The sequence below is a fragment of the Eleginops maclovinus genome, chromosome 2, assembly GCF_036324505.1.
Source record: "Eleginops maclovinus isolate JMC-PN-2008 ecotype Puerto Natales chromosome 2, JC_Emac_rtc_rv5, whole genome shotgun sequence".
Classification (NCBI taxonomy): Eukaryota; Metazoa; Chordata; class Actinopteri; order Perciformes; family Eleginopidae; genus Eleginops; species Eleginops maclovinus.
In genome coordinates this window covers 15135474-15151031 of record NC_086350.1, presented here as the reverse complement: position 1 = coordinate 15151031, position 15558 = coordinate 15135474, and the positions used below count along the sequence as shown (strand labels likewise).

Genomic DNA, 15558 nt, shown 5'->3' with positions numbered 1-15558 from the left:
GGGGGAAATCATTGGAGTCACAGTAATTTATCCTCTAAAGGATGCGCCAAATCTAGGATTGTCTTTCTTTTGTGAGGCGGTAAGTTGGCTTTCTGTGTTGTTTTAGTAGCCTACACAAAGTACCAGGGATTGTTAAATTGTACACTGGTTTGAACCATAAGGTTGTTGGCTATACAGTATGTATGCGTGTACTGCTTTTAAAGTTAACATGGGGTTGAATTGTTGAATTGTCTCTTATTTCGTCTGTGGTGACTCGATCTAATGACACTATGACTTTCTTTATCAAGTCTCGTTTTATGTAGGCTTTTATTATTTTTTGTTATTGCAGCATTTATGCTTTGATTTGTTTAGGCAGTTGTATCCTCGCTGTATGGCTACATTATATCTTTATTGCAAGTGTAACTCTACTTTTCTTGGAGGCTATTTTTAGCTCCAAGCTCGTATTTTTAACTGTTTTATATTATTACACTCAAAGTGTGCAGTGTGTGATTGAATCATTCGACAGTATGAAATCAGACGAACTGGTTCAGCTTGAAAAACAGTGAGAAGCCAGCAGGAGAAAACTGCTTCTGGTTACCTTTTTCAAAATAAAGCGTTATCATCGTGGTCACAATTCAATTAAGTGGCCAACAATGCTTTTGCAAAGATAAATAGGCACAGTCCAATGCAATTGTATATACTTTAAAATAATTAATATAATACATATTCTTGGTGTGACCACTGGATGATCTTATTTCGAATTTAAAATCCACTTCCTGTTTTGTACTGTTAAGTGTGTGTGTGTCTTTACGCAGCCGCAGAAGGTGAGGTGTTTGTGGTCCATTATTATGTTATCTTTCTTGTCAAACTTGTCGGTGATCATATACACCGCTCCTGTGTGATCATACACCGCTCCTGTTTGCTCCTGGTAAACTTAACTGACAAGGAAGACGGACCTACGAACTGTGTGTGTGTCACCCAGCTTCCTTGTACTGGTTTGCACACACACACACACACACACACACACACACACACACACACACACACACACACACACACACACACACACACACACACACACACACACACACACACACACACACACACACGTAGGAGTTAAAGGAGTCGCTCTTTAATCCGGGACCTTTAACAGCGACTGTATTGTTTGGCTCAGATAGATGCCGCCGGGTTCATTAGCAGCAGTCAAGCGGATCACGTCGCTTTTGTGTGTATACAGCCTGCAGGTGGAGTTCAACACACGCGCGCGCGCGCACACACGCACACACACACACACACACACACACGCTCCATGCGCCATGTGCTGCTCCTGACCTGCCATAGACCAGCTGCTCAGCAGGGGTTACTGAGTAAACCTCCAATCTCTTTAATTACCTCCTTCTCATATAGAGGCTACTGTAAACCCAGACCGCAAAGCTCATACACACCATGGCTTCAGATTAACCTCAGTGTTTTTTTAATCTCTAAATTATTAAAACTGCCTTTTCGCTAAATTAATTGTCAAAAGATAATGCACATTAATCGCCATAATATATTTCTATGGTTTGTTTTTGCTAGGCTAAAGTGTATCTAATTACCTGATCCTACTTTTTAATCTCCTGTAGGCTAGATAAATATCTTGTGAGCTGATGCTTTTGTACAGTCCATTAGTCTAATCAAACAAAAGAAAATTACTTGGCAACTATTTTGATAAACTCTCAGAAATTAAGATAGTTTATTAAAAGGTTATTTCCAGCCTTCAAATCATAGGAATTGCTTGTTTGTATTTGGTCCTGTGATTAACTGGAATACCCAGAAGATACTATCATCTTTACCTTTTTTACTAATGGATCTTTTACTATATTGTTCTGGGGTTTCAAATTGCTTTATCCAAGCCAGTTGTCAAGAAATTAGCAATGTCTTCTTTTTGTTTCTGAGTACTTTCAAGACTTTTGGAGGTTTAAAGTTGATTTTTGAACTCGGAAACAACTGTTTAGGGAGCAATTTCATCACTTAATTTTAAGTCGCACCCTAAAGCACTTTATTGTGTTCCTTATTCATCATTTTACATCCTAGTGTTTACATTTTCATTCTGATATCCTGAAAGGTATTCCTGGATACTGATTGAGAATTCATCTTCTGTACTACTAAGTAGAAAAGAAAAAAAAAAGGATGGACAAGCACAACATGGAGACACAAAACTAATTATTTTTGTTAAAGCACCCACAGCTGACAGTCAAACGTCTATAATACACTCTGGCACAGAGGATCGAGGTGATGACAAAAATAAATCAGCTGACAAGGCTGCTGTTGTCATTGCTCTGGTCTAATCTATTCAGTGGTAATATATGAGGAAATAGTCCATAAAATCTGTAAACTTAATTTCCTCAGAGAAAACAATATCAGCTTCTCTCTGATTTGCTGACCCAAACCTCACCTTGAGTGTTTCAACATTTACATCATTGTGTACTACCCTGATCGTTGTTTAGTAGCGCACACTTCAATTACACACTTCACACTGTATACTTACCCAACACCTGCCTGACGGCCAGTCCATGTGCATCTGCTAGTCTGTTTGTCTTCGCACACCTTCGTGCAATGAAAGTGTGTCTGTGTGTGTTCTCCCCCCGTGTTTGTTCAGATGGTTAAGGTCTAGCCACTGTGGTGTCGGCACCTGGTAAGCTGGCCTCTGGGCCTGAGGAGGAGGAACTGTGGTTGTCAACTGTCTGACACAACCCTGTATACACCTTAGCCACCAACACACACACACACACACACACACACACACACACACACACACACACACACACACACACACACACACACACACACACACACACACACACACACACACTCTCTCTCTCTCTGTCTCTCTCTCTCTCTCTCTCTCTCTCTCTCTCTCACACACACACACACACACAAAACCTGCAGGCAAGAGTCAGACGCAGCCAGGTGCTGAAACAAACTGAGTCAGAGCTCGATTGGTTTGCCTCAGATTGTTTTATCTTTTTGCATCATCTCCGTATCAGAGAGGCAAGACTGAGCCACGCGCTTCAGAAAAGATCGATGACTCGGAGGAGAAAAACAGAAATGTAACCGACATGATGGGAGAGGCTGCGGGGTGAGTGGAAGTAGACTGAAAAAGAGATAGTGAGGAGAAAATGACAAGGCAAAGAAACGATAATGTGAACAGATAGAGAATAGTGTAAGGGCCCCAAAACAGCTACTATTTATATCTTCTTTCTGTATCTGACAGACTCTGACAAGATGCTCAGAGACAAGCACACTGATTAGAGACATGGAGAAGGGGTTACTAGAAGAGAAGTACCCTGAAGCCAGGAGGAGGTGCAAGTAGAGGCCTGAGTTCAAGGAAGGAGAGGAGAGAACAAAACAAAACAGAGGAACAGTTTTTTCTAATGTAGCCATCCCGTCTTTGCTGACAGCCCACATTTCTGCTCTAAGCTGTGGCAGCGATAATTTATAGACCTTTCACTAACATCTCGACTCTGTTATGATTGCACAGTAAACATGGCTCTGCTCTAGCGGACACACTGTTTAATACAAAACAGAGTAATGACTGCTACACTTCCCATACTTTTGTTTCTCTTCCCGCTGTGTGCTGCTAATTCTCTTCTCCAGCGTGTGTCTGGATGTTGCTTCCTGTTTGTTTTTTTCGCTGGAGGTGTTGGTTATTACAGTATGTGGTTTTTCTGCTCCATTTATCCCAGGACCGTAAATGTGTGCTGGCTGTTTGGTCCCTAGGGGTCACATGCATACGTTTTGTGACGCACAAATGTCGTGAATCTCGAGTCAGCTAATTCTAGACTGGCCCGTTCTTTTCTCATTACACAGACAGGTTACATATGTGTTTTTTGGTTGGTTCTGACTTTTATGTTAATTTAGGTTACTATTTTTGTATTCCTGAGTGTATGAGATGCTGGAGTAGGAGAGAGTGTGCGTTGTTTATGGATTGTAAGGAAGTGTTAAGTGTTTCTGTGCAAGCTGCAGAGTGACTGGAGCTAGTAAAGCCATTTAGCAGCCCCTGGAGTAACCCTGGAGACTGCTGTGTTGACGCCACTCTGACTGCTATTACAGACAAGTTTAAGAGGCTGTAAAACATTTGGCAACTTTTCCTCTCCCTCTCTTTCTCTCTCTCCTTGTGTGTGTGAGTGCTTGTCAGAGGAATGTGAAAAAGTCTGCCAGCTATTGTTACAGCAACAGTAGCTGTTGTTACGATTAGTATCAGCTGTAGGGGCCCAAATTAAAATGTCTTAAAACTTAAATAGCATATTTCGAGTGGAGAGAAAGTGTGTGTGTGTCTGTCTGCACACTCATTATGGTCTAATGTTAGGTAACTGTTATGAGGATACTCAATTTAATGTCAGTGTTAACAAAGTAGCTGAAAGAAGAACACACACACACACTCAGATCCCAACGTGATGAGGGTTAATGAGGGTAGGTAGTGTGTTACAACCACTTCTGCTTCCATCCAAATAAACCCTCCCCTTTCACACACACACACCCACCCACCCACCCACACACACACACCCACACACACACACACCCACACACATACACACATACACACACACACACACACACATACACACACACACACACACACACACACGTTGTGCTTTTTAATGAGCTGACGGAGCAGAGCAGGTCCCCCCTGCTGTCCTCACAGTCCTCCTGTACAGTCGTTGTTTGTCTGTTTTTGTGTGTGTGAGAGAGAGAGAGAGAGAGAGAGAGAATAGGTGTCAAACACACAGGCCTTCACATGTCCTATATCCCTTACATTATGTAAAGCAGATTGTGATTGTATGGGTGTGTTTGTGTGGTCATGAATGGAGTGACAACCGGATTTCTATTTCTGTTTTGGCATGGGATGTAGTTTTTTAATTTGTTTGTGGTGTACGTTTAAATATTTTCAGTCACGGCAGGTTGGCTCTATGGGTGGGAGCGTCAGTTGGTCCGACACTTTGGTCTTGGCTAAAAACAATTTTAAAGAATGTGATAAATTGGAAGCGGTCCTCAGAGGATGAATCGTAACGACTTTAGTAACCTTCTGGCTTTTCGTTTATTGCCACAAGCACTCAAGATACTTAATAAATATGTAAGAAAGGTGCTCATGCTCAGGTCCCATTTTCCCTTTTGTGGGACAACTGATTCCAGTTATTCCTGCACCAACAAATGCACTCACAACATAAGTGAAACATCATTTATGAATCCTTCCTGTAATCTGCTCAAAAATGTTACACATGATTACACCCCAGACTACGTTTCATGAAAATCTAGCCGTTAGTTTAAAAAGATGCGTTGCATGTTAGCATTTCTTTAACTTACCACATGTATGTTAACATGGTAGCATTAGGGTGCTAACAAGTTCAATGTCGGGTATTAAATATTAGTATGATTATTGTAAGAAAGTAATTAGAATATTGTAATATTTGTCATGTACATTCAGTTAAGAGCACAACTGAGGATGACAATGGAGAGCTAAGCCTGAATGTACATTAAGATTTTATGAATAACAACAAATAGCACCATCCTGGGATTATTGTACCCTCACCTAATGAGTTTGTGTGTATATATATATATATATATTTAAAAAGACAATATTTTAGCTGGCTTTGATAATATTATACAAAAACTAGTATCATTATCTCAAAGCACAGTTAAGCTGACTCGGTAAAAAAATGAAGTTCGACAATGTATGAGCCTGAGATGTCCTTTAAAGGATACTGTATAAACACTTACTCCCTTTTGTTTATCTTTACAACATTGCTTTTCCAATTGCATAATCCTCTGCCCAAACATAATTTTTTTTGACCCAATATTGATGAAGCTGTCGCTCCTTGTTTCATCCATCCGACTGTTTCCTGGTGTGCAGGGAGCATTATGGCCTCATGGGGCTGCTAGCATGGCATTTCACTTGTGTTTATTCACTCAATCGTCACTTTTTAAAAAACATTCCTAAAGGGAGTTAAATGTCTTAATTTGTATTTAGGACAGTTGTGTGCTTCACCCTCCAACCCCCTGCTGTCCGGGGCAGCAGAGGTCAGAGGTGAAGGGTGAAAGGTCACTGTCAGAAACCTCCCCTCCCCCACCTCACCCCTGTCCCCAAAGCAGACAGAGCCGACTAACAGAGAGACAGAGTGATGGATGGTGGGTTAACACTACCCGCTGCCACACACACACACACACACACACACACACACATACACACACACACACACCCTCCCAGTCATCACCCAAAACCCTCCTCCTCCTCCCTCCCTCCCCTACAACTCACCCCCCTACCCCCTACCAACCACCCTCCACCCTCCCATGAGTGCGAGCCTAAAGGAGGAAGGATGAAGAATGAAGAGAGAAAAGAAAACGACAGAGAGCACAGTTTGAGAGAGAGAAGGGACAGCTAAGGAGAAAAAATGGAAAGATAAAAAGACTGACAGAGATGAGAGAAGAGAGGAAGAGGAGGTAGGATGGAGAGGGTGATAAATGGAGAGGGAGGGGAAGGAGGAGGGGGCGGTGGATGGAAAGGAGGAGTAGGAGGAGGAGGGGGGAAGTGGATAGAAAAGAGGTCACGTGACCATGTAGCAGCTGCAAGGCTGAGAGGGAGCGAGAGAAAGAGTCTCACAGAGGAGCAGAAAGACGACGAGCAGGAGCAGTGAGCGGGAGGGTGAGTGTGTCTGTTTGCATGTTTGAATTATGCTCACATGCATATGTTAGTATGTTTGTGTTTGAGAATGACACGGGTATATATATGAGAAGTAGCCTGCAACAAAAGATTGTAGAAAAAAGGAAGAAAGAAAGCAAGAAACAGAGAGGAGATTATGTGTGTTGGCTTTTGTTAAATAAGCTCCAGTGTGCTGAGATAAACGAGAGAGAGAGAGAGAGAGAGAGAGAGAGAGAGAGAGAGGGACGGGAAGGAAGGAAAGAGTGAGTGGAGAGGAAGGAGGGAGAGAAAGAGTCGATAGAAACTGTCTTATCATCTCTCCCTTGACTGCTGGGCTCAGCAGAGACAGAGATATAGACACACACACACACACACACACACACACACACACACACACACACACACACACACACACACACACACACACACACACACACACACACACACACACACACACACACACAGCCTGTCAGGATCTGAGCTTTTACTCTCTTCATCTCTCTTTCCCTTTCTGTCTGTCTGTTTCAGTTTCAATTTGCTTTATCGGCATGACATTCAGAATCAAAAGTGTATCTAAAGAAATAAAGGTAAATGGTGAATAAATAAAATAAAATATATTAGGATAAGGCTTGAAACAAAAAGGTAATAAAAGTACAGTGAATATTATTGAAGATCTAGTGTACTCTAGTTGTTTTCTGATATAAAAACACACCATACATGTCAGAAGCTGCAGGCATGTTAATTGTATACATTACACACATTAGATGTGTCATTCAGACTATAGATGCAGTCTGACAGGTTATGTTATCTGTCTGTTGCTTTATGCCAGCTGATAACAAACAGAGGAAACTCAAAGAACCACAAAGCATGAAATTGATTTATCAACAAATGTTTAACTCAAAAAGGAGTAAGAATGTACAGAAACGTTTTTCTGATTGTTTACATAATGCCATACTGCAACATCTGTCACTCTCTACTTTGTGTTTACTTAGTTTGGGATTTGGGTTCTGTTCAGCTTTCTTCACTCTTCCCTTAATATATCTTTTTCTCCCTCTGTTTATCGCTCTGCAGCTTCCTCTGCCTGTTTTTGCTCACATGTGTGAAAGCTGGCAGGTAGTAGGTAGAAATCTGGCATCCGTGAATAATATGAGATTCATGATACTTTCAGTTAACAAACTCTGAGAGCAGAACACCCTTTTTTCTTCCAACTCTTCAAATCACCCATGTGATGAGCAGAACATTCAATAATGCCTGCACGTATGCATTTTTCATGAGCGTGTTTACTGCTTAGGCTGTTTGTTTTCTCTTCCTGTGGCATTGTGGGTGTGTGTGTGTGTGTGTGTGTGTGTGTGTGTGTGTGTGTGTGTGTGTGTGTGTGTGTGTGTGTGTGTGTGTGTGTGTGTGTGTGTGTGTGTGTGTGTGTGTGTGTGTGTGTGTGTGTGTTGTGGTGGTAATGAGGTCATTGCTGTAGCAGGCAGGGGGGCTGCTGGCTAATTCCAGCTGTAATTAACATTACTGGGTCAGTAAGAGGGTATGGGTGAAGACAAAGGTTACACTAACCACGTTTGCTCTAAGTGTTTGTACTATTAAGCCGATCAATGAGATTGCTAGTTATCTCTGTGTGTGTGTGTGTGTGTGTGTGTGTGTGTGTGCCTGTGTGTGTTACCGTGTCTTTTCATTTGTGTGACCACATGCTTGCATCTGGTTGTAAAAACTGCATTGATACTTAATAATGTTTGTGTGTAGACACTCCCAAGGTTCTTAAGAGGTGTTGGCTGGCTCCCTTGAGGAAATGGACTCATACGCACTCATGTGTGTGATTTGCTATTAGGGTCACCGCTCTATTTGACACAGCTCTAGTCCCTCCACTCTGTGTGTAGGGGAGCTGACCCACGCATATGTGCTCACTATGATGTCCAGACACAAAGGCAGAAACACACACACATGCACACACACACTTGTCCATTCTCTTTGAGCACTTGTGTATGGATTTCATTCATTCAAGATAAATAGGATAGCAACAGTGTTCAAAAACGGATTAATGTTATTACAAAATAATTCAAAGCGTTGCTATTACTTTAAGTAAGAGGTGATAATCAGTTGAAAAAAACTGACTTTTCTACCTGGATTTCCTGTGCTTTACTAAGATGTATGAAACATTATACGTCAGGGTGAAATTTGTACACATATCAAAGCTCCTAACATATTTCCTCCTGCTCTCCTCCTCAGGTATGAACCATGAGTCCAATAAATCACAATCATTAGGAATGATCTCCACGGCAACTCGCACCACGGCCACTGTCAGTCCCCTCAGCCCACTAACCAATGGGAACGCAGTTGCTCAGTCTGCAAACTCCGGATTCGCTGCTGCCCTGCGTAAATTGGCCAAACAGGCCGAAGATCCCAGAGGTGCGCAGCCAGAGAATCTGATAGAAACACACACACACACACACATAAACTCACGTACAGTAGGTACTGTACGTGAGTGAATGGTTCAACATATTTTTGTTCACCTGCATGATTTCATTGTTTCTGTCAACTCTTGACCAAAGAACTGAGCTGAACAGCTAAATCTAGTTCTACAGTTTATGAAACAAACCTTTGTCCTTAAAGCTCATGCCTACATCTTTACCCTATGGTTTCTAACAGATTGAACAAACAAGCACATGTAACATGCTGAGGCTAACGGTTTCATGCCAAGCTAAGCTAAGCTAAGCTAAGCGTCTCTTGGCAATAGCTTCATATTTTACTGTAACAAAAAGCAAAATAATTATATTTCCCAATATGTCAAATTATTATTTTAAAATATAAACTATTAACATCAGAAATTTGAACAAAATATTACAACACATTGCCAATCATTATGTAAGTACATCATTTCACAGGCCAAGATTTGTGGATTAATGTGAAGCATTTTACTGCTTGCTAGCTCTTTGGTTGTGTGACTGTGTGTGGTAGTGTATGTGTTATGTATGTATGTGTGTGTGTCCTCACTCAGCTCATTCGTGTCCTAATGAAGGTGTTGAATAAGATCTGACCTATCCTGACCTCTCCCTCTCTGTCTCTTCCTTCATCCGTCTCCATTCATCTCCTAATAATGAGAATCTAATTACAGCCAATTATAACAAGCTCTCTCTCCCCACCCAACTCTACATCATCATCTCTCTCTCGTTCTTTCCCTATAGCTCTTTCTCTACATGATCTTATTCGTCCCCACCTTCCAACTCTCCACCTCATTATTCGCTCCTTCTCCGAATGTGTCTGTGTTTCTCTGTGTACAGGTTATTGAGTGTTACAGTAAAAGAGTAGTGTGAATATTACAGACAACACACACACTCATACTCTCTCTTTATCACATTTAACACTTCTCCCTTTCGCCCCGCGTACCACCCCAGCATCTTTTTAACACCTTTATTTGTGACATGCTTCTTTCGTAATCTCTCTATTACGTTTATCACACACACACACACACACACACACACACACACACACACACACACACACACACACACACACACACACACACACACACACACACACACACACACACACACGAATACCAAGCACACTCTTCAATCTTGTACCATTTTCCTAGTCTCTATACCTTTTTTTTCACTCTCTTTTATTTCTGTCACGTTTTTCCAGAAGGCTTTTCATCAAAATAATTGAATCACTGTTTACTTTGTCAAAGACCAGCACACTGACAAACATTTTTTTCTTACCCTGCAACATCTGCATTATTTCACGGTGGGACTGTTTGATCCTTAAATGTTTTAAATCTGATCACCGTCTGATAGCTGCAGTTTATTCCTGCCTCTCCAGCTGTTATTAAACCCGTCTCTCCACGCCTCAGGTTCTACCCTCAGCGGTGAGTCGTCTCCAGTCTCTTCTCCGGCTACCAGCCACAGCTCGCCAGTCACTACCCCTAAGCGGGGCTCATTAGGGCCCCTCTTAGGCCAGACAAGAGGCCACGGTGTCCCCGGCACCCCCCCGGTAGTCACCATTGCCCCCACCAAGACCAGCAACGGCCTGTGGAGGGCCGACGGACGACAGGTAAGAGACGCTGTTTATCAATCAGTGACTGCTGCTCCCAGTCTGTGTAGCTCTACTTGGTGTTTCCTTCTGGTTTCTCTTTTTCTCACATCTTCCTCCCTTTCTCTTTCTCTCTCTCTAAGCACAGATAAATCGTTCATTTCTTTCTGTCTCCTTCATCTTTCCTGCTGCTGCTCACTCCATTAAAGAAATAGTCCCAGCGCTTGTCAACATCAAACTGTCAAAACCAGCCATCCCTCCGTTTCTTTTTTTCTATCCCCCGACTCACACTCTCTCTCTGTCTTGTCTCATTCTTTCATTTTCATGCTTTCACCCCTCTGTCTCACCCCCTCTTCCTCTCACTAATCAGTCCATGTCTTTTTCTGCAACACATGAGGGGTTTGTAAAGAAACACTGGAGGCTTCAGAGACTGGCACCTATTGTGTTCAGCTTCCTGCAGTGTTTGTGTGTGTGTGTGTGTGTGTGTGTGTGTGTGTGTGTGTGTGTGTGTGTGTGTGTGTGTGTGTGTGTGTGTGTGTGTGTGTGTGTGTGTGTGTGTGTGTGTGTGTGTGTGTGTGTACTTGACCCTTCACCACAAAAGGCTTACGAAGTGAAGAGGGACCAGTGTATGTGTGTGTGTGTGTGTGTGTGTGTGTGTGTGTGTGTGTGTGTGTGTGTGTGTGTGTGTGTGTGTGTGTGTGTGTGTGTGTGTGTGTGCGTCTATGGATGTTTGCTTGTGGGTGTGTGAGCAAATTTAAGGTGGGGCGAGGAACCCGGCCCCTCACACAATGCAGGGGTGAGCCCCCACAGTAGCCACTTCCCCCTGGATCAGAGCTGCCTTTCTCCCCCTTCACAAAGACCACTCTGTGGCCCTGCCTGCCTGGGGCTCCCATTCAGACATTCAGCGAAAAAAGAGGGAGGCAGGGAAATAGAGAATAGGATGTTAAGAAATGAGGGGAGGGAGGGTAAGAATGAGCAGGCAGAGAGAGGGCTCTGAAGCTCTGCGTTGATTCAGTGTTTGTCCTTACTGTATGCAGCTTGTCCTGTAACAGCACGATTTAAGCTAAAGGAACCAACTGCCTGTGTTTATTGCTGCATCTTTGAAGGCCTTTGGCTGTCTGCGGGGGCAGGGGTCAAGGAATGTGATGGCTGCTCTCCAGACCCTCCTTGTGTCGCCTCCCCTTCTCATTTTCAGCCAGTGGAGATTGCAGAATGATATAGTGAAAGAGAGACAGTCTATCACTGGTTTGAATCTGCTTTTCATTAATGTGGCACATTCAAAACTATTCAAACATATTCAAAGCACAGACATTTCACTGCAAGTGTTGTGCAATACTAAGGTAGCAGATCAGGTGGTGCTGGCAGAGGTGATTTGTTTGCAGTTTGTCCCTGGTCTATTTTTCTTCTTCATGCTTCATCCTTTTCCCTGAATTTTAGATTTTTTGAGTCATCCTAGCAGTTTGGCTCTATTAATGGCATTATCAGTATCTTCTAAAAATAAATTGTCAAAGTGCTTTCTAGTTCAAACCAGTGTAATGAAGCTGCTATTTGGTAGGGATCATGAGATTTTACAAAAAGGAAGATCGGTCCAAAGCACTGGTCTTGAAAAAGGGAAAAAAAGATTGGCAACTCAACTTTAACCTGGAGACAATTGCTCAACATGTTAAAATAGAGCTTGGTTAACAACAACGACACATTTCAAAGACGTCCATGATGTCCAGAGGATGAATCCTGTCAATTGCATAATCCCGTGACTTTTCATCTGGTGCCCCCATCTGATTATTATTTGTGTTTGTACTAAACTTTGGTTTGTGAAGTCAGCTTCAGCTGGTCTTTGTGTGAAGTGGGGATTAGTAAATGTTAGCTTGCTAAATTGCTAAACTAAAGCGAGAGCTTCTAGCATTGCTGTAGTTTAGTCTCTATTTGGGGAGAGAGTAGAGTAATGACACTTGACATATTAAGCAAAGTGGGACAGAGCCAAGCCCTGAACACAGTCACATGGTATTCATCGTTAGCAACAGTGCCACTTTGTGTTGTAATTTTATATGCAAGTCTGAGAAATATCTTTATGTCATTTGGGCTTTTCCTATGAGTGCTCTTGAGGTTTGATTTAAAGGTAGAGTACTGTAAGCAAAAGAGGACTTTGTGGTGACCAAATCCTCTGAGTGGGAAGCTCTTAGAGAGAGAGAGAGAGCAATGAAGGAGAGAGCTGTTGGCCATAAATTAGGATCATCTTTCCACTTTAATCTTGACCTGTTATGACATATCAGACCCACTTTTCCACTCTGCTGAGCCTCTGGGTGCAGCTTGGAGGGGGAGGGTTACCCAGTCTCATTTCCCTTTCCTTTTTTCCTGCTCAGATTCAATCTAACACACGCTCAAACCCAATGGATATTCACAATAACATGTGCACCCTGTCTGTCAGGTGGAGCCGAGTGTTCAGGGTCTCAGTAGGGAGCGGGTGGAGAACACCCAGCCACAACAGGGTAAGAGGACTCCGCCCACCCATTCACCTCACCACCTGGCTCATCACTTTGGTCTCACCCCCAGCTCTGTAATGCAGGACCCTCGGATACAGAGCCTTAGGTAAGTGCATATGTTTGTTTATAAAAGTAAAGTTGAATATCACTCCTACAAATCTTAATATAAAACCCATTATGAAGTGTTTTAAATAAATACGCACTTGTTCTGCAGTTTGCCTGGGCAGATGCACCCTGTTGTACCCTCGGGTGCCATCCCAGAGGAGTACCTGAGAGCGCTCCGGCCTTTTGCCACCTCAGATGACCTCCGAATGGCCTCCCTTCCCATGAGTTTGGACCCTGCCGCTGCTGCACACGCCGCAGCCGCTGCTGCTTATTATCATCCTGCCTACCTGCACCACCAGTTAAACTTACAAAGGTAGAAACACCACCTTGTACTAGTAACCCTTAATAGAGGTTGTCTATTATGGATTTATAATACAATGAAGTTTACAATATTTAGTCAGCAGTGTGACCAATGGCTGATATACAATGCTAATATAACATGAGACAAAACATTGATGAATTAAACACTTCTTTAACACTTATTGTCTGCATTGTTTTACATTATCACTCAGTTTGCAATTTACTTGATAAGCATGTATTGTAGTTCACTTTGTGCTCACTGTATGCACACTATCAGTATTAGAATAAAGCATGTTAAAACAATTCAACAATTCATGTTGTTGCTACTTTATTTTAGTATCTAGCACTCGACAATAAGAAATAGGTCCATACTGCTCATCCCTTTTTGACTTTCTAAATCAACTGCAATTTTGCAATCTGCAACATTTCTGTTGATTACCCTGTAATACCTAATATCTAACTGCTTTGTTCCTGTCTTTCTCCATGTCTGTCTTTCACAGGATGGACGAGTCTATGTGTCTTTCTGCTCTGCGCTCGCAGTTCTACTCGATGCAAGGAGGGGGTGCCTTCTCTCATCTTCACCCCTCTGCCCTCCACATGCACCTGCCCGGAGGCCGGTACCCCGGAGAAATGAACCACACAGCGGCGCTGGCTGAAAGGTAACACACTGACACACGCAGGCGTGCACGCACGCACGCATACACACACACACACACACACACACACACACACACACACACACACACAACGTTTCTCTCTCTCTCTCCTCTGCAGGGCTTTGTAATCTCTCTCTGCAGGGTAGGCACAGGTTGCTGAGTGTGATATTTTTAGCACACACCCTACTGTGCCTCCTATACACTCATCTCACACACTGCCCTTCACACACACACTGCACACATAGACATGCATATGCAAGGCACACATTAAATCTGGCCTATAAGGAAGTCTCTTTCAACCCCTCTTTTTTCCTTCCGTTCTTTCTCTCCATCCTCTTACAGCTCATTTTTCAGTCACACAGTATACTTCTCTCGGTGATGCATAAGGGAAATGTTTGTGTTGAAACGGATGGTATTTATCGTATATTTCTGTAATGGTTCCTGCGTATCCTGTTGGTTGGTTTGTGTGCTATTGATTTCTGCTGAATGTGTTCTGTTTTGGGTGTGTGTGTGTGTGTGTACGTGTGTGTGTGTGTGCGCGCGTGTCCTTTTCCTGTGGATACCTATTAAGTGTTCATCTGCTCTTGCTCAGTCATGCTGTGTATGGATTATTTTCCTCATGGTAAATGGAGAGCGTGTGTGCATATTTGTGTGTGTTTTTGCGAGTGTGTGTATGTTTGAGCAGAAATGTTTGTGTGAGGTTCACCAGTGTGTGGTTAATATCTGCCTCATGTTGGGTGTTGCATCTCTCACCTTCTCCCCGTGTGTGTGTGTGTGTGTGTGTGTGTGTGTGTGTGTGTGTGTGTGTGTGTGTGTGTGTGCATACTTGTCAACCTCCCCCACAGGCTACAGATGGAGAACGAGCTTCGCCAGCGAGAGAGAGAGCAAGAGCGTGAACGAGAGAAAGAAAGGGAGCGCGAGGCCGGGATGGAACGAGAGCGGGAGAGGGAGAGAGAGAGGGAGGAGGAGCGGGAGAGAGAGCTGGACAGACAGAAGGAGAGGCAGAGGGAGAGACAGCAGCAGATGGTCCGAGCGGCCGAGAGCCACTACCTGGCTGAGCTGCAGGCTCGCAGGGCCCCACCGGAGGACAGGGCCAGGCCAGGGGAGAGGCTGACCCCGAACAGACTGGGTAACTACACACAAACACCAAGACACACACACACACACACACACACACACACACACACACACACACACACACACACACACACACACACACACACACACACACACACACACACACACACACACACATATATGTAAACACATGCAGGCACGTTCATGATAGCCATAGTTAAATAATTTGAATAAACTCTAAATCATAACCTTT

General features: G+C 43.2%; 1 protein-coding gene across 3 annotated transcripts in view; it reads left to right on the top strand.

Moving 5' to 3' along the window:
* LOC134874170 (genetic suppressor element 1-like) overlaps positions 1–15558 on the top strand; it is a 33548-nt gene that overhangs the window by 11614 nt on the left and 6376 nt on the right. The window contains exons 1-7 of one of the 3 annotated variants that reach the window (XM_063898215.1): positions 1–79; positions 8885–9064; positions 10509–10708; positions 13113–13273; positions 13382–13585; positions 14073–14231; positions 15074–15357. The exon at positions 1–79 is cut by the window's left edge and continues 56 nt beyond it. In XM_063898215.1, the coding sequence (XP_063754285.1) occupies positions 8887–9064; positions 10509–10708; positions 13113–13273; positions 13382–13585; positions 14073–14231; positions 15074–15357 (1186 nt within the window). In that variant the 5' untranslated portion in view covers positions 1–79; positions 8885–8886. Of the gene's footprint in view, positions 80–6604; positions 6659–8884; positions 9065–10508; positions 10709–13112; positions 13274–13381; positions 13586–14072; positions 14232–15073; positions 15358–15558 lie in introns of those variants that run through there. The other 2 variants (XM_063898223.1, XM_063898207.1) reach the window with 2 other exon arrangements.